At 38.0% G+C, this 18,749-nt stretch overlaps 1 protein-coding gene across 1 annotated transcript in view; it reads right to left on the bottom strand.

Moving 5' to 3' along the window:
* USH2A (usherin) overlaps window positions 1–18,749 on the bottom strand; it is a 391,200-nt gene that overhangs the window by 71,538 nt on the left and 300,913 nt on the right. The window contains exons 49-55 of the mRNA XM_075088896.1: window positions 18,273–18,494; window positions 12,810–13,033; window positions 10,245–10,455; window positions 9,660–9,857; window positions 8,905–9,059; window positions 6,938–7,136; window positions 154–261 (exon numbers count right to left, since the gene is read on the bottom strand). Of these exons, the coding sequence (XP_074944997.1) occupies window positions 154–261; window positions 6,938–7,136; window positions 8,905–9,059; window positions 9,660–9,857; window positions 10,245–10,455; window positions 12,810–13,033; window positions 18,273–18,494 (1,317 nt within the window). The remainder of the gene's footprint in view (window positions 1–153; window positions 262–6,937; window positions 7,137–8,904; window positions 9,060–9,659; window positions 9,858–10,244; window positions 10,456–12,809; window positions 13,034–18,272; window positions 18,495–18,749) is intronic.

Raw genomic sequence — 18,749 nt, 5'->3', positions numbered from 1 at the left:
CAAATATTCTAAGAGAGCCAGAATCCCTTGTGTAAATTTATATATATATCTTGATGGATAATAGTGGAGTTTTGCACCTTGTTAAACCATCAGAAAATACAAGTCCATATGACCACCTCTTTTCAGTTCTCTAAGAATGTCTTTTTCCCTTACCTTGAGGAGCAGCTTGTAAAGTTTGACCTGAAAGTGGTTGGCTAGAAGTGCACCCAGCAGATGTACATGCAGTAAGCATGAAGCTGTAATTAGTGTATGGCTGCAGACCTAGAAAGAGCAAACAGAGGTTAGACTGAGATAGTGACATTGGGCATCCCAAGAATTGTATCACTACATAGAAAGTTACTGGACTTAAAGTTAACTTTCAGTATTTTTGGCAAACATAAAATATGAACCATTCTAGTCTTACATCTGAATAACATTGAAATGGTGAATTCTTGCTAATTTAGATATATATCCTCTACTAGTTTAAAAGACCTAACAAAATGATTCTGACTGAATGTGTGTCTATGATGCAATGGATCTATGGATGCCTCTCATATAGACATATCTGAATTAGCTTCAAGCCAATTAACTTAGATGGCACTTCTAGCGTAGTAACAACATTCCAGATCTCAGCCCAAATTACCATCTGAAAATTTACCCAGTCTCTAAGGTGTGTTTTGCTGTTTGTTTTTTTTTTAACCTATGCTTCTGCCTGTACAAAATGGTTAAAAATTAACTGGAAGGTACCTAAGAATTCTCGGCACAGACATAATCACCATCACTAGTAATGGCCATAGAAGTTCAAAGGTTTCCAACAGATAAGCACCCGAAAGTGTAATCGCTTACAGTTTTGGACTTTAAAAGCTGAAGAGCCTGTAATGTTTTGAAAATTTATTACAAATATATTTACATCAAAAAGAAAAGATAATTAAATACTCCCTTACTTGAACATTAAATCTTCTACTGTATTGCAAACAAGACCAAAGATACTCCATTCTTGTCCCCTTCCCAACATCTGTTTGTTCAGTTTTTATCCCTATTTTTTCCTATTTGTTGCAAGATTTTACTATAAATGCTGTAAAGCAGTTAGAAGCAGGACTGACAACCAAGCCTTGCCCATTACAAGATATTCATTTTAGTTATTGTAATTTTTTAAAAACTATTTTTTCAGCTCACACCTTCTATGCTGGACATCCTTGAATGGGACTAAAAGATAATATATTGCTTTGACCTTCCCTTGGAAATTTTCAAACATCCTTGTGCTGTGTCTCAATGACCTCAGATTTGACATCAAGTTGCCTGCAGCTTAAGAATTTGACTTTAGGACTTCTCGTAAAATTGTATCCAAATTTTGGCTAAGATACTAAGCTTTTAAAATAGCCATTTCTGCACACCCATTAAAGGCTTCTTATAGTTAAATCGTTAAAGATGCAGACCTCTGAGCTTGTCTTGAACACCTCAAAGCTCAGCTTTAACTGCAGATCAGACTGCCTCACAGAGCATGCTCCAGACCAGGTTGCAGGTCTTTGCTAAAATACTCTTTGGAATATTTCTCAAAGTTGATCTTAAAAATTATATTACCAGGCTCAAACACTGAAAACCTCTCTCTCATATGTTTTCAAGGACCCTCTTGTTAACACTTCATAATACATTAAAAAAGAAGTTCCTGTTCCTGAATAGAAGGGGACAAAGAGTACAACAACAGCAAGCAAATTATACTCAAAAACTCTGTGAAAATATTAAGATTGCAAAACTGAACACTTGTAAACTAGGAAAATTCCAGCGTTTGGACATTGTACAATATGAACTGACCCCCTTTCTATCCAGGCTCTGTGGCACAGCCCTATGTAAAATCCCCTCCAGCATGGGGTCTCTGGCCTGCCTAATTGTATGTAATTCGACACTTTTTTGCAGTGCCTAGCCCTAGAGTGTACAGTTGTTTTACTAACACCAACCAGCTGAGCATTCCACATAGTTTAATGCAGTACCAGAAGAATTAAAAGAAAAAGAAATTTTTTTCTCTTGCTCAGAAACAAGATGCAGACACAAAGAGACTGAGAAATGAAGCCCTCCCTGGACCTGCCAGGAGGCCATTTGGGATGCCTGGGACCTGGCTGTCAGGATACCTGGTGTTATGCAAAACTTTATATATATATATATTTATATATATATTAGTAATTCAGGCCCTAGGTCTCAGGAAGGGTGTCCGGAAAATATAGACGACATAGTTGTGACAAGCTGTGAAAGCTTGAGATGTGTCTTGCTCAGTACCACAGCCTGAACAGAAATGAATGCCCTGCAAAGCCAGGACAAGAGCCAACTGCCTGGAGCCAGAGACCGTCTCTCCTCTGGTCGTCCCACACTTCATTCGCTGTAGCTTTCTAATCTGGCATCCCACAGGATTTATGAGACCTGCCAGGGCCTGTCCCACCACCCCAGCTGGGAAGTGGGGCAGGCCAAGGACAGCCCCAGCCCATGCTCTGGGGCTGGGCTGGACATGGGCCCACGGGCAGCCCCGGCTTGGCAGGGCCCATGGCTGGGCAAGGCAGGGCTGGAGGCCAGCACAGCTACGAGCAGGGATTGAGGGGAGCAGGCTGTGCTGAAATGGTGTCCTGGGCCCATGGGCGGGGCTGGGGAAAGGCCCCAGGGGATGCTGGAAGTAGCTGGACAGAGAGCTGATGTAGGAGCACGCTGAAGCAGCAAGGCCGCCCTGTGTGCTGCCACTCGGCCGTCCTCCCAGGACACTGCCCCTTCTCCTTTCTTCCTTTTGGTGGCCAATGCCACCAGCCCCTCAGCGATCCATATCTTATACCTCTGGGTTGGCTCCATCCCCGTTGCCTCCCTCGCTGCGCTCCACGTTCATACAAACTTAAGGCTTGTGCCTCCCTGACTTCTGCCGAGCAGAAAGGAGATATCTGAATCTCTGGGCAGACACAGAATTAGGCCCATCTACACCAAGATTGCCAGAAGGAACAAACCTACCAAACATAGCAAAAGCTGAGATAGCAGTCCTACATATGGGAGTCTTTATTTATTGTTATTCCTCCCTGGAAGAGACACAGCTTGTGGACTGAATGAGGCAGTAACCCTACGTACAGATGACTATGCTACCGTGTAATGCAGACTGCTTGTGTGAAAGAGGCTGAATTAGGATTCTACAGGTCAATTCATAAGTATTATACAGGTCAATTTTTAAGTGCTTGGCTTTGTGACCTTAATAATGTACTTTTGATGTGGCTCATGTGCCTAACTGTAATTCAAGAACAATGCAATTCTGTGACAAGAAAAAAAACCTGGGCAAGATCTTTGTTTATAAACAAATCCTCACTTATAGCCATTACAGAGATATTTTAAGTAAAATATATTACAAACAAATAGAAAGAAAGAATACACAACAATTATGTAGAAAGGTAAAATACTGAATGGAAGACATGCAGGCTGCTTACAAATTGAACAAGACGTGAAGGAGAGAAAATAAAGAGATGACTCAGAGGGATAGCCCTGGCTGTAACCTAATCATGAACTGGAGGAGAAGAAAAATCATCTGTACACTGCATATAAAAGTAAGGAGGGAGGAAATGACAGTTGCAGACTAGAGAGAGGGAAAGGCATGGAGGAAAGCCAAGTATTTAACATTTCAGGATAGAAAAGATTACTGTGGCAACAAATTACTTGAATTCCCCTAAAGGGAGTCATGTTCACTTTTAAAGGAAACATGCATAATAAAGCAATACTCATTTACAACTACACTTTAAAGAGAAAAATGGGCATTAAAAAAAGAGCACATGGTTTCACTAAATTTATTGGTGAAATTCTGATGCCTGAAACCTCTAGTCATACGTGGACCAGTCACAGCAGGTTTTTATCTAGATTATTAAAGCTTTGCATTAAACACCTTGTCTTATGTATGCTTTGGAAAGCTCTGTGCAAATCTATCTATGTGATTAATAATAAAAATAGCAAGTAAGATAATCTTGAAACATAAACAGTATTTTGCTTTTCCAATTTCTCTACTTGATTGTTCACCAGAGGATACTTCTCCCCTCCTTTTCTTTTTTGGTCTACTATTTTGAGGGTTTTTTAATTTTTTTTTTTTTATTTATTTTTACACTTAGCAGTCTATTTTGTTATTGTAGCAGTTGTCATTTGCCAAAAGGATGTGAAACAGTTTTTGGTTTTTTTTAAGAATGCATTCTTCTATTAGCCAAATCAATTCCTTCTGATGCTGTTTGTCTCCATTTGTGCGTATGGCTCCAGCAAGGTCAGTAATTAACTCCTAGGCTAACACTCCTGGGCCCCTCCATGGGAATTTTACTCAGGAGGATTTCAGACTGCTGACCACAGTCTCACACAAGCCCTCCACCCCCAAGACTTTCATTTAGATAGATAAATATTACTAATGATTACTAATGAGTGCTGCATGGAGATATAGTTGACTAGTGACAACATTTCTGTATCTCTTCAGTTCTCACTACCCTGAAATGGAGAATACGTTCAGATGAAAGAATATCAAACCATTCAGTCATAATGTATTTCTTAATGTTGTTTCTTTTACTAAAATAAACATCAGTGAACTTGCTTGGCTTTTACCTAAAGATGATCGATCCTACAAATTCTCAATAAAGCCTCTTACTCTGGATATTATCTTTAGTGTACTAAAAAGGAGGAGTTGGGAAGAATCTTTGCTATAAAGCCACCTGCTGCTGCTGAAGAGGGCACTCTTAGCTTTCTTTTACAATTCCCCTAATTATTTTCTTCAGTCTTACCCTCTGCCTGGCCCCCACTGCAAAGCATTAGCAGGCCCATTTGTAAAGTAGTAGTAACACAAAGTGAAACAATGCCATAACTGTCATCCAAATTGTTCTGTACAGGGTAGTGGAAGTGTTCAGTAATAAATGATATAAAAAGGTCTTTTATTGACAAGCTGCCATGTGCTGTTTGCATTAGAGAATATGAGAAGATGATGGCTGCTGCCCCTAGGTCCCAGTGGCATTCAACTCAGTGAGATAGCAGAAAATGCTTCAGTTTGCTTAAAGCATTGATAACACCTCTAAATAATTAACTGAGGACTTCCTGTCTTCAATTACTTAATGCTTTTTTTAACATCTTGAGAGGATTATAAGCAATTTATGGATTTCACATGATGAGCACATTCACCGCTATTCCCACAAAGCATTTGTAGGATCATGTTTCCAAAGCTTTGATGTAATTAAAAATAAGCAGCAAGACAATGGTGCAGTGGCAAGGTGCTAGCCTTCTCGTCTGTTATTTGCAAGACCTTAGATTCAAAGTCTCAAGAAATACTAATGCTACAGCTTCATTAATGTTCAGTTGTTGCTGAGGGAAAAGCGGACAGTTTGGGGGGGGGGGGGAGGAAAAAAGAAAGAAGATGAGAAAATCAAACCTACATCCACAGGGAATAAGACAACAGTTCAAACATTTGAGATTATGTATGAAATAAATTTGATTGCTTTATCTTATTCTTTTAATTTAGAGAGCAATAATTATCCACATTGCTAAATCACTGCCATGAATTCCACATTATTACCTAAGGAAGCTCCCGCAGAAAATAGCACAAGATTTGATTATGACTGTCAGGAGGAACAATCACACTTATTTCACTCCTGGCTTAACATGGCAGCATTGGACAGTGGCTTAATGGAACAGGCACACAAAAGGAAAAAAGATCCTTGTTTCTCAGAAGGTAATTTCATTTCCTCTCCCTTCCAACTGGTAAGAAAAAACAGTATTGTTTGCATTAAAATCTCAGTTATAGGAGCTATAACTGCCTTTTGGGAAAGAAGTGGGAGCACGAGAAGTATTTTTCAAATGGGTTTGATAAATCATTCCTTTTTGGTAGGTGTTCTTTACAGTATAAACTTACAACAGCAATTCTAAAACACATACCACCAACTGGCATACTCTAGTTAATATCTCATGACCAGAAGCACTGAATATGGAGAGAGGCATAATATACAGTTGATGAATTGCACACTTGAGCATGATATTGTCCAAGAGGAACAGCAATCCTTTACTCCTCTGTGAGTGACTACAGCAAGGACTAACTCTTTAAAAGCACAAAAGGATCTACTCTGACTCAGGACTCATGCTTTCTGGGATGGTTGAGAGTTCCATATATCCTCTATAGGTTTTATATGCCCTAAGTCAACTTCTACTCTTTGAGTGGCTGTCATATGATATGTGTAATATATGAATCCCTAGGTTTTCTAATTGGGTGGGGGAAAAAAAAAGGAAAAAATAATGCATTAATAAATTCCTAAAAATCATAGATACAAGAATAATTTTGCTTCAGTGTAACATTCAAATATAATTAAAAAATGAATATGTGAAAATAATATATTTGAGGTCTGAGCCAAATCTTCCCCCAAAATCCCTTGACTAAAGCTTCTTTCAGGTACACATACACTACTGAAGTTTCACTAAGTGTTTAGAAAATGGCTATAAGCAACATATAAGACCATAAACAGAATCCAGGATCTTTCCTTTTCTGTCTTCCTTTCCTCTTCTATTATCTCAGGCATAAAATACTGGATCCTTCTTGCTCGTACACTGCTACACATTCACAGCAGCACTAGTGACTTCAACTGCATTACTGCACATTAATGACGGTAAAAGAGAGAGTTGAATCTGTGTGAAGGAATGGCAAGCCTACACAAGATATCTGAGACCTCGAGCACACCACAAGCATGCACCTTGAATCAAGGTGGATAGATTTATTTTAAAATTTTAAAATTAAATCTATTAAAATTTTAACAAACAGCAGCCAGAAATGAGATTGGGAAAAAAAAAAGAAAAAAAAAGAAACGTAAAGTCATGCTAAAGCATTCTAAACTGTGCGCAGGAACTAGGGATTGACAAGTAGCATTTTTAGTACGTTAATACTGTCTCATACCTTAAGGACAGGACATTAGCCTGTCAGAGAGCTCTGCCTCCTTACCTGATACTGTGTGCTGCATTCTGCTTGCAGCGTCAGTGTGTATAAGTCCTTTTCCTACTTGACTGATCCGGTACTCTCTGATGATACCATTTGGTTTCTTGGGTGCAATCCAGCTTAAATGTAATGCTGTTGAGTTCAAAGCACTGACGTCTGGTGGTTGAACACTCTCTGGGACTCCTTGAACAGTGACTGCAACTACCTGAAGACATATGAATTAAACAGCAATTTAATGTAATAGTACACTAGATACCATGATCAATGAGAATGTCACTTTTGTTTTAAAATGTTGTTTGGCCTGGCATATCATTACCAAAGGCCTGGAGAACTAGTTACTTTTTCCTCCTTTTTCACAATGAAATCTGACCTTGAATACATTACATAAGTCTATGTCTACAATTTATCACAACAGGTTCACCATGTTTTAGCTGCCGTGTATAGCACAGGGTGAAACAACAAAAACTGTATTGCTTGAAAACTCTTGATAACTCTCTTCCATATGGTTTGTCAGTGTCTCTGCATTTTAACTGCCTGATTTCATATGTTTTAAGCACCAGTAAACATGGGGCTAAGCCTCAATATATCCCATGCAATCTGAACTCTATTGTAGTTATTTGCAACTCCATATTTTTGTAAGGAAAGATTTTGAAAGATAGAATAACTTTGCACTTGTTAAGCTCTTTCTACAAAAAGAGAAGAAAAAGGAACAAGCTAATTTTCTGTTGACACATCTCTACCATCTCCTACAGAGGCATTTCCAAATTACACTGGTTTAAAAAGGGAGTCAGACCTTTCTCTCTTTGAGAATCACTTTTCTTTTCCTGTTATTACTACCATAAAGTATTTATATTATGCTGTAAATATAAAATGTGCCTTCTATAATATATTGTCTTAGTGCATTTGGTGGAATCAGTCCCTACTTGCAGACTTCAGTGTTTGCAACAGTAAACTCCTTAATTACAGACAAGTGAAATAAGCAGGATTTTTTAGCTCAGGCCGATGTTGCAGCAACTGTGCCTACATAGCTTCCAGACCACAGGTTTGTGTGCAAGTAGAGGACTATGCACCTATCTCCAACCCACTGCATATTTTTAGTTGAGATTTGCACCAATAAGAAAAACATTTAAACACCTGGGAAAAAAAAAATCATCTTTTCAGTCTCATAGATGTTATAATTAAAAAGCACAGTCATTATTCCCTACCTCTGCCCCACAGACCTTACACTCACAGTGCTAGAAATTAATTTTCACAGGGGCAAGGATATTATTGTGAAAAAGAGGTCACTTAAGAAATAGTTTTTCCAAATGATGAATACGGCTTTGCAGAATAGAATCTAGAGCTGTTAAAAAGTAATGCTGGTGAAAGGCATCCATGATTCAAAGTGATACAAGAGGAGATGAAGCAATGACAAAGGGAGGGAAGAGATTCTGTTTGCTTAAAACTGAAGCAGAGGCAGGTTGCACACAAAGGGAATGGAAAGCCTGAAGCAGGTGCAGACATGGAAAGCCATGTAATATAGTGGAAGAAGGCTCTAAATAAGAAGGTTGTTGAACAAACTGATAGACTAGAGTTGAAGCAGATAAACCAGGAACTACCAAGGAAGAAGAGGCTATAGACATCCTAATGAGAAGCAAAGATTTAATTTCAAGGCTTAGAGAAAGTGTGTTTTAATATTCCTTACGCTATTCTATCATGTGCAGCTTTCTTTTTAACAAACATCAACTCCTACAGTGCAATTTCAGCTTTGCCAAGAGTGAGATATTGCTTTCTTCTTCCACTTGCTTGAATCAACCTTAGGTTCCAAATAATCACCTGTCAGTAGTTGAATCCAAATATGATTATTGATACTTTTCACTTGCTTACTCAATAATCATCATGTCTTCAAATTACACCTTTCCAAAAGCATTTTTATGTTACCACACTGGCTGATAAAGTTCTGGCACCAATTCCATAAAGACCAATTTACTAACCTTGCTGCTGTCTGTACAACCAGCAACTGTGCAGGCTCGCAGCTGGTATGAATATTCTTGGTATGGCTGGACACCACCTGTGTCTGTGAAGCTCATTTCTGTTCCTCTGAACCGCTCAATTCCATTTCGGAGAACGATATAGTGAATGATAAGACCTATTGCAAAAAGAAAGTTTTCCCTTTTGTTAGCCAAGAAATCCTGTGTGATGGTATACCATAATAACCTACCCTGCACACAGAAAATATTAAATGAAATCTCTAGGTGACCACTGTAAGAGACAACCATCCTGTTTAAACGGCTAATGTCAATTACCAGCTACTCTCCCCAACCTCTACATCAACATCTCAGCATTTCTCAGTTTTTATTGAGAGCTATTCCAAGTTTTCTCACTGGTTGAAAATCGTAAGCAATATTTCCTGAAAGAAACATATCACCCACTCCCCCCCTCCCCGAATCCCCAAATATTTTGTAACATGACTATGATTTTCTGATCACATTTATGAATTATTATTATTATAACTTTTCCCAGAAGAGGCTTCTGGGCACTTCTTAGAGACATACTAAATTGTCTTCTGTGAAGTCAGATTCTAATCTTATTTGCAGTGAAATTATCTCAACCTAGAGCAATTTCTTCTTGCAGAGTTTAGGGATACATATATTTCAGTGCCGGTGATTAATTAAGAAACATTTTGTGATTTTGGAACACTGTCAGCTGAATGACAGAAGACACTCTTTTTTTACACATTTATAAATACCATTTGGTTGAAGTGGTTCCTCCCAGTTTAGAAGTATCATGTCTTCCCGATTATCCACTTTGGCCCATTTTGGTGGACTTACACCCTGTGGCACGTCTTGCTTAGTGACAGCTTTGCTAATTTCACTGAAGCCTCTTCCATAGCTATTCCAAGCAGCCACTCTGTACTCATATGTGATAAAGGGTTTGACGTTCATGTCTGGAAGAAGTTAAATATGAATCATCTCAGTCTTATCAAAGTACAAAATAAACACAAAATAACTTTTTTTTGTTTTCTGTGCCTATGGGACTACTTCTGTGTTCAAAGATATATAGGTATGGAAGTTGTTCATTTAGCCAGGACCACTTTCTGCTATAGCAATACTTCTACCAACTTTTGTGAAAGCAAGTTTAGACCTTACGTATTCACTGAATTTCTTGCCACTTATTTCATTTCCCTGAAGATACTGTCCTCATTCACAGATTAATTCTTAAAGAATGCTACTTCTCTATCATTGGTCACATTTAATTGGAATACTTGATAGCATTCAGGACATCTTTTTTTCTCCAGAGCAAATCACCAATCTGATATGCCACTTTTCCTTACCTGTAAATGAATACTGGTTTGGACTTCCTATGTAGACAGTCTCCTCTTCAGCTGGACACACACCTTCCTTTATCTCCTTTTCTGTAGCACTCTGTGAACCTTTTATCCATGCACAGATATTCTCCCTAGGATCAAAGTCACACTTTCCACAATGTGCTGTTCCCTCCATAGATAAAGGGCAAAGGATATTAGCCTTGCACTCTTCTTTTACCTAAGGAATGCACATACAAATTTACCACATCTTCCTTTGTTTACAAATGCTTCCATTAGTATTTCTCTCTCTTTATGCAACATACAAATCAGGCAACCATATTGAGTACGTTGATATTTCTAGCATATGGGAGACACTTTCAGACTTTGGCTTGCCTACTGTCTTCTGTCCTTAACGCTTTTATAATCCTTTCTAAAAGAAAGGATTGTAGGGTCTTTGCATGAAAACATCACTGGCTGGGTTTATCGAAAGTAGAGAAGTCTATAATCAAACGAGAACAGGATTTTATCTGAGAATTTGAATATTCTGCTCAAAGGCCAGTATCCTGTGGCAAATCAGCAGCAAATTCCCAGCCCCTCACAGAGCTTGCCAAGTACGCAAGAGGACTCTGCAATTCCTTGGCAGCTGGCAAGGCTAAGAACTCTATCCATGGGTGATATAAATTGTGTCCCCTACCACATCACTCCTAAACAGCAGTTTTGCTGCAATAAGAGGACCTTTGCAAACGTTGATGCAGATATCATATTTAACCCATAAAGAACAATTCACAGAAGTAGAAATACACACTGAACATCCACAAGTTTCCATTAAAATTCATGAAAGAATATTTTTGCTAAACCCTAAGCTAGAGAGCAACAATTGTCATAAAATATAGGTTGTTGCAGGAAGAAAGGTACTACAATATTTACTACAAATATATCTGCCCATTAGGCTACAAACTCTAGAAGGAAAAACAAACAGATTATATCTAGTACTTCCTCAATCCACCTATTGAAATTATTTTGTTAGCTGATTATGAACTTCAGCTGATTTAATTTCCCAAACTTGGCACTTCCACAAAAATTACATTGTGATAGATATGAGTATAAGATGTAGAATATAGATGGGTTGGATTCACATAAAAGGAGCTCCAGAATGTATCTCAGTATATCAGTCCTTTTAATATTAGTAAATCTGTACATAACAGAAAGTCAGCACTGCTATCTCTTTTCCACTGTGGGTAAGGGAAATACAAAGCGTTTCCTTTGTTTATACATTATACCTAAGGCATGGATCTAGCACGTTATCTACCAGAATTCATTAACCTATTCTCAGCCATTTTTTGCCTTGCGTGAACTACTAATACAATGCCTTGAGGAACTGTAGCTGACTCATCACAACACTTGGATTTTCTCTAGGAGAAAATTATTCAGTCTGAAAATGAAATGACATGAAAACCTTGACATGAAAAGTTGAAGACGGAAGAAATATTTGTGTATTAACTTAGTAGATGAAAGAAAAGGATACAGGAACACCTGTATGTGGTAGGATGGGGTCTGTTTTTCTTTTTAGTTTAGTGATAAATTCCGCAATAGCTACCTGATTTCCATGTAGAATTCAAAACATCCAACCCTCTTTCTTTCTCTCTTACCCATTTTCTCCCTCTCTCTCTAAATATAAATACAAACATATATATTTATATTTATATAAAGGAATATACATATATAAACAAGGGCTTCATCCTTTGAAATGTTCAATTTCTTAAACAAAAATTGTAAAAACAGTTTACACTATTTTTACAGCTTACGTACAACATCAAGACGGTAATTCTTGAAGCTTTCTATCAAACTCAACCAGAGTTGCAAGACTTTGCAGCTTTGAAAATTTGGCCAGATTGACTCATGCTGACACCTATAGTCACTGGTCACTCTTAGAAAAGATGGGATCAGCCTTTATGGTGCTTTGTTTATTCTTATATTAAAACAAAGTGAAAGTAATTCATTAAGCACGAAAGGCACCAAAAATATAATATCCTCATTGTTGCTAAAAGTGATATAAGGACCTATCCTAGTACTGCTGAAACTTATGCCAAAATTGCCATTGGTTTTCTATAGGATCAGGATTAAGTCCATCAAGAAAATATCAATCAATTTATTTTTATTTATATTTTTAGGAGGTTGGGGAATTTATGTCATACTGCTTGCCCAAATTGAAATGTAATAGCGTTTTTATACTTCAGAACTGGCCACTTAAGTTACAATTTCTACTTAAGGAACATCATCAGGAACTGTGGTCACAGAGCGGAAGCGGGCTATACATGCCAGTCTCGTTAGTATGCCAGCTTTTAGCCACTGTACTAATCTGAAGTGCTGGGCAACACTTCACAGAGGCAGCTAATCATTATTAATTCCTTTAGAATTCATTGCAATAACATCAATCATGGTGAACTCATTCGGTATTAATATGGATGTAATGTGAAAATGAATAATGCACACAAGAGTTTTTATATTCCTATTTTAGAAAAATAGTTATGAACAGTGTATTTCTCTTTCCATCGTCAAATCAGAGCTACTGAGAGATTTTCTATCAATTACCTTCATCATCATTCCAGCTGAAATCTTGTCAGAGCAAACATATTTCAAAGGATTATATCCAACTCCATTACAGCATTCTTCGCTCTTTGGAATAAGTTCAGTCTCACAGCATTTTACTGGCACTTGGTCATTCTTTCTAACATGTGCTAGGAACTCACCACTGGAACCTGAGCAGCATATGGTATCTGACATATTCACGTATTCCTGCCCACAACAGAACATCCCTGAAACGAAAAAAATGTATCTGAATATGAAACATAAGTAAACAAAGAAATAGATAAAGAAAGGAGAAAGCTCAAAATGCAACAAAGCTTGGCATAAAACCACCCGCAGCTGGAATTACACGGATTTAGCTAAAGTGAGATTCAAGGCGAACGTGAGGTGACTGAAGTAAGTGTCCTGACTTCTAGACCTGCTGAAAACAGTCAAGAATTAGAGGAAGAAACAGGGATCCCCTACAATCCGCTTAACCATTGCTGAAGTTTTGTAAGAACCTTTGCTATGAAAGGCCATACCAAAGTACTCTGAACAGCTGGACGAAGACAGACTGTTGATGAAAATTTCTTGTAGAATGTAGAAATTGAGAAAGCTTCTCCATGCACCTTCCAGTCAGGTCTCATTCATTCCCCTTACATGGGCAGGCTTCCAACAGTGCATCTTAGCATTCCAGAATGTTTCACATTATATTTTATGTTTTAAAGTGGGGGTTCATACTAGGTACGTATGACTGAATGGGTGACTTGCCAAATACCCACAGTGAAGCTTCAGTCATCTGATACAGAGAATTACTCTTTAGGAAGTTAATATCTAAATATAACTTGCATTCCTGTAGTGGAATTGATAAGCTGCCAAAGTTAATTCCACAGTCTTTCTTCTATTTTTAATAATTTTGTATTAAAACTAAAAGCTCATCATAACCACTGTAACCTTCCAAATAGTCACATGAATCATTCTGCAACTCTGAAATACCAGCGTTGAACCCCACGCCATTTAAAGAGAGTGGTAAATTTTAACTCTGAGCTAAATGCTACAAACACTCCATAATTGGCAATGAAATAAATGTTATTACTAATTCAACTAGAAAGACATCACAAAAAAACCAGGGCTGTGATATACTGGGACATCTACAAAGTAATTTGTATTTGACATAATTTCTGTAGTATGTAGACATTTAAACCACATGCAAGAGCAGACACTTTTCTCACTGCCATTATTGCAGCAAATCTCTCTCAGGAAGTCATACATAATGAAAATTACTCTTTACAGGTATGATCCTGCTAAAGCATTCAGAGCATTTCATTCCAATCACTGGAATGACTCAAAATGGTGATATTACTTGCATACTTTACCTACTTTCAGGGCTGGTTCCATTCATAGAAATCAAACTGTGATCACCAGCTCTCCAAGAGGTAAATATTACCCCTTGTTTACACCCTTTTTCCAATTTGTCCTCAGATTCTACCAATTTTAAGTAGAGAATTAATGCAGAAGATTACTAAATTCAATACTAGTAAGCAACTCAGACAGCCCCAAGGGACTTTTGACAGGCAAACTAAAATTTTGATAATGAACTGTTTTTCTATTGAAACAAACAAGGCTGTATTCTTTCACTGTGAACCTCATCTTTGTTTAACTGAATTAAATTTTTCAGCCAAGATTTCACTCACATAACAAGAAGTGACTCCCTTTCTAGTTTCTTTGGTAAACCATTACTTCTTTAATTATTATCAACCTTGTTCCAGTGTGATAAATTGCTAATTACTTAATACCCTAATCAGCGTTCATTCTTTGCACAGATAAACTGTGACAGCGCCATTAATTTAAATAGTAATTTCACTTAATGGCCAGAACGGCACACCAGATTTTTATGCAGCATTTTCTGAAGACTGCATCCATCACTGCAATATTCTGACATAAAGATGTCTGACGTGCACTAACTCACTTAGGGAGAGCAGATGTTGCAGAGCAGAGTTTGGTAGTAATTCCCATAGTGCATCACTTCAGCATGAATGAGCTGCAGAGGCAGAGGTAGACAATCTTCTGAAACTGCATTGCATAGCCTCTGACCTTTGCTTAATTTATCACATGTAGCACTTGACTTCTGAACCTTGACACCTCAAACGTACAATTTTAAATATGCTCCAAGAAAAACAAAATAGGACCATGTAATATTGATGGATTGATTTGCTTTCTAAAAATCACTTTATTCAGTTGCTTGAGGACCCAGAAATTCCTACAAACCCCCACTGAATTCAGCAAAATACCAACATACGAAGTATTTGTTTGTAAATCAGTTGGAATGTGTGTGTCACGCTTTATATATTTATGTTCCATAGGCACATAGTGCATTACAGCAAAAAGAAAATCCGTCAGCTGGAAAAGATGCTTCCTGCTAACAGTGCTTTCTGTCAACAATTATTCCATGTTCAACCCCAGCAACTGAAAAAATTTACAAACATAGCTGAGTGATGAATTACTAATTTAGTAAATCTGCAAAACCAATGCTTTCAAAAGGGAAAAATGAGTATTAAAAGGCTTAGCCTTTGGAGCCAGAATAGAGGATCAACAAAATACAGAGCCAGTGTACATTGCAAACTACTCCAAAAATCCTTGGCTTACATGTGGGTATTGCAACTATTACACATCAGGAACCACAACACTACAAAGCATCTTCTTTCATGAGTCGGGGATGTCCGTATAGAGGCATTTCACTAGCTTTTTTTTTTTTTTTTTTGTAAAGAGAAAATCCAAGAGTGGGTTTAGCCAACATTATCCTTTATAGCCAGAAATAGACAACTTTGGATAATCACATTGCAGCAGTGGGGCTCAGGATGTGTATACAATGGCATCACTGCCAGCCTTTGCCAGTAGATGTCTCTATGGTCACCCCACTAAATAAGGCCAACAAGGGGCAAAAAAGAAAACCTAAGAAAATATAAATTTAAAAAAGAAAAAAAGACCAATGTGAGATGGAAAAAACATCACTTTTTCCAGGACATACTCTCTGAAAAGAAAAATGTATACAATGGTGAATGAAAAAGTTCTACCACTCAAGCCCTTAAACCAACTTTCAGTGCAAACCTAGATCTAGATTCTGCAGAAACATGCTGCTTTCAAACTGGCCATGAAACAATAAGGCACAAGGCTTGCACTTTTATTGATTATGTTTTTCTTGCACGACTTTTTTCAAGGACCTAAAACTCCCAAACAAAAGCTTTGAACTGTCATTATATTTTTAATCATGGCATTCGTTGCCAACTACAAAACAGACCTTCAGAAGCATTTCAGCTTTTGCATAAAGCTGCCCCTGTTACCTCTTCCCCTTCTAGACAATAAGATCAGCTTTCCAGTTACCATATTCTTGCAAAATTCTACTTATCCATTTGCCAATGATAAGTAAATTATGTTTTTATATGAGAGTACCTTTTCCATTAGAATCATTATAATAATAGGGATAGGGAGCTGGTAGATTTTTGTGCCTGGCTTGTGCATTTTCATGACGTGTTTAGCAAGGCTGAATTACTCTAAGAAATTAAGCAAAAACCTTCTGAGCATGACGTATATGATATGATAAGAAACCACAATCTATTCTATGCCTAATGCAAAAGAATACGATCTCTTTTCAACTGTGGCACTAATTCATCTTTTAAACCTGTATTTGTGTTCAGCTGTATGCTGGCTCACAGCATTAAGTCCTCACAGAAAACCTGTGAACGATGAAAAAGCCACTGTTTTCTTTTTTAATAGCCAAAAAAGTGTCATCCTGAACCATTCTCAAGAAAAATGCTGTAAATGATAGAACGCTATCGGCTAAACACATTTTTTAAAAAGGGGTATAAAAGTTTTTTAAATATATATATTTAAGAAAAAAACCTGTTAAGAATACATATATACTGAAATGAAGAACATAACTTTCATCCCAAGATACCTGTATTACACTCCTACACAACTCATCTGCCCAGAGAGAGCAGTAAAAACATAAACGCTACCCCAGCAGTTCTGTTCCAACAGCATCTGTTAATTCACTCCATTTATAAAATACATATTGACAAAGACAACTGAACTGGGACCAGGGAGATTTGATTTGGTGTGAGAAAGTCAATTCAATGTGATTTTGTTAAAGGGCTCCTGCAGGCAAATAAAAGAGTTTAAGTAATAAAGTACATAAAGAGATGCTTTATGAGCCAGCCCTGTCTTGTGGCAGCCACACAATACATGGCTATGCAAGAGGGCCTTGTTCAGAGCTGATATTGTGAGTCCTGCATAGACACTGTAGATCAGGCACAATTAGGGATCACAGTGAGGGGGAGCTAAAATCATGCAAGCAGTGCTGTTCACAGCATACACTCCATGCGTCACCACTGGAAGGGAAGGATGGTATAGAAACCACAGGAAGGATTGCAATGGCTCTTCTGATTAGCCCTTCCTGACAGTCAGCACAGAACTAGGGTACTTCTGATACCACAACAGCTGAGGCATCCAGTCAAAAAAATAAGCTGAAGATAGAGCTCATTTTTGGGGAAAGGAGGAGTTCAGCCTTGAAGTTTCGATTCTTAGTAATAAATTAAGATCCTTAGCTGCACAACTAGAGGCTCAAACTGGCACGCATATGGTGGAAGCACTGCATCACTCATCTTTGTACACCAAGCAGAACCGGGTACTAAACCTTCATTATTTCTGTGTTTTGAAATCAGGCTCCCCTTTGAGACTGCAATTGTTTCTGAAGTCTTTTTGTCAGGCTGATAAAGCCTAAGGCTGATGGTATATAATTTGTATAATAACTGTGGAAGGAAAAGACATGTGAAAATACCTGAATAGGGTTTGTTATAATACCTCCAATTTCTGTCACCAGCTAGTCAGAGTGCTTTACAAGGAATTAGGGTTCAGGTTGTACCTCTGAGTGATGGAGTGATTTCCTCTGGTGTGCAAGAGATTAATGGGATACACCAGGTGAACCAGTGACTAATGCTGGAGATAAAGTTTTGTTAAATTTAAACTGCAGCAGGTTTACCTCCATGTAGATGCACAAGTCAGTGACATAGACCACCAAGCATAGATAGCATCATTATCTTCAATTTCTAGGTGACTAACACCACATCTCCAGAACAAATGGAAAATCCCTGCTCTGGGATGCATGGCAGCACAAGGTGGACAAGTCTAACCTCTGTTCTACTCATCGAGAGAGGACTTAGTCCTATTTCCTGACCGGCATAATGAAAGATCATGCACTTCCTTCTGAATTTTTTTGGTGTCTCCAGCCCCTGCAGCTTTTGGACAAAGGCAAAGAAGGGTTATCGAAAGCTCACCGTTTTGCAGTCTGTCAGAATGGGTGAGTAAAGTGCAACATCATTTCAATAAATCGGCATACACACCTTAAACCTGAGTGTGTCACTGCTGAATGGTTAGTGTCATAAGAGATTTAGAAAGATGAAGACCCTTTTTTCTTGAAAACTTATTGCTTACCTGTGAGAGGTCTATGTGCAGTCCCTTCTTCTTCATCACCACAACAGACCAAGTCTGTACTTATGACTTCACCACCACAGCACTGCTGATTGAAACTGTCATGGAGGGATCCACCACAGCAGATTTGATCGCCCGATGTGGAGTAAGGCATTCCCTGGCAGCAAGAGTCACCAATTCCAACTGAAACTCTGTTTTGCTCTTTGTTAGGGCAACATACTTCTCCTATCAATTTAAGAATACAATTAAAGGTTTTATGCATTTATAGCTCTTGAAATCCCTGAGAGGCTTTAACCTGATAGCAACAAGTCTGGGTTCACATGCTAGTAGCTTGACATGCAAAATGTTCCATGTGAAAGTATGGAATCACTTGGTACTTTAGAATGCTATAGAAGTATTCTATTAATTTGTAATAATAATTAAAGAAACATGCATTCATTAATTCAGGGCCAAGACTCTGTAAAGATATCAAAATGCAAG

Source organism: Phalacrocorax aristotelis, chromosome 3, assembly GCF_949628215.1.
Source record: "Phalacrocorax aristotelis chromosome 3, bGulAri2.1, whole genome shotgun sequence".
NCBI classification, from domain to species: domain Eukaryota; kingdom Metazoa; phylum Chordata; class Aves; order Suliformes; family Phalacrocoracidae; genus Phalacrocorax; species Phalacrocorax aristotelis.
The sequence above is the reverse complement of the archived record's forward strand: the minus strand, read 5'-3'. Positions and strand labels throughout refer to the sequence as shown.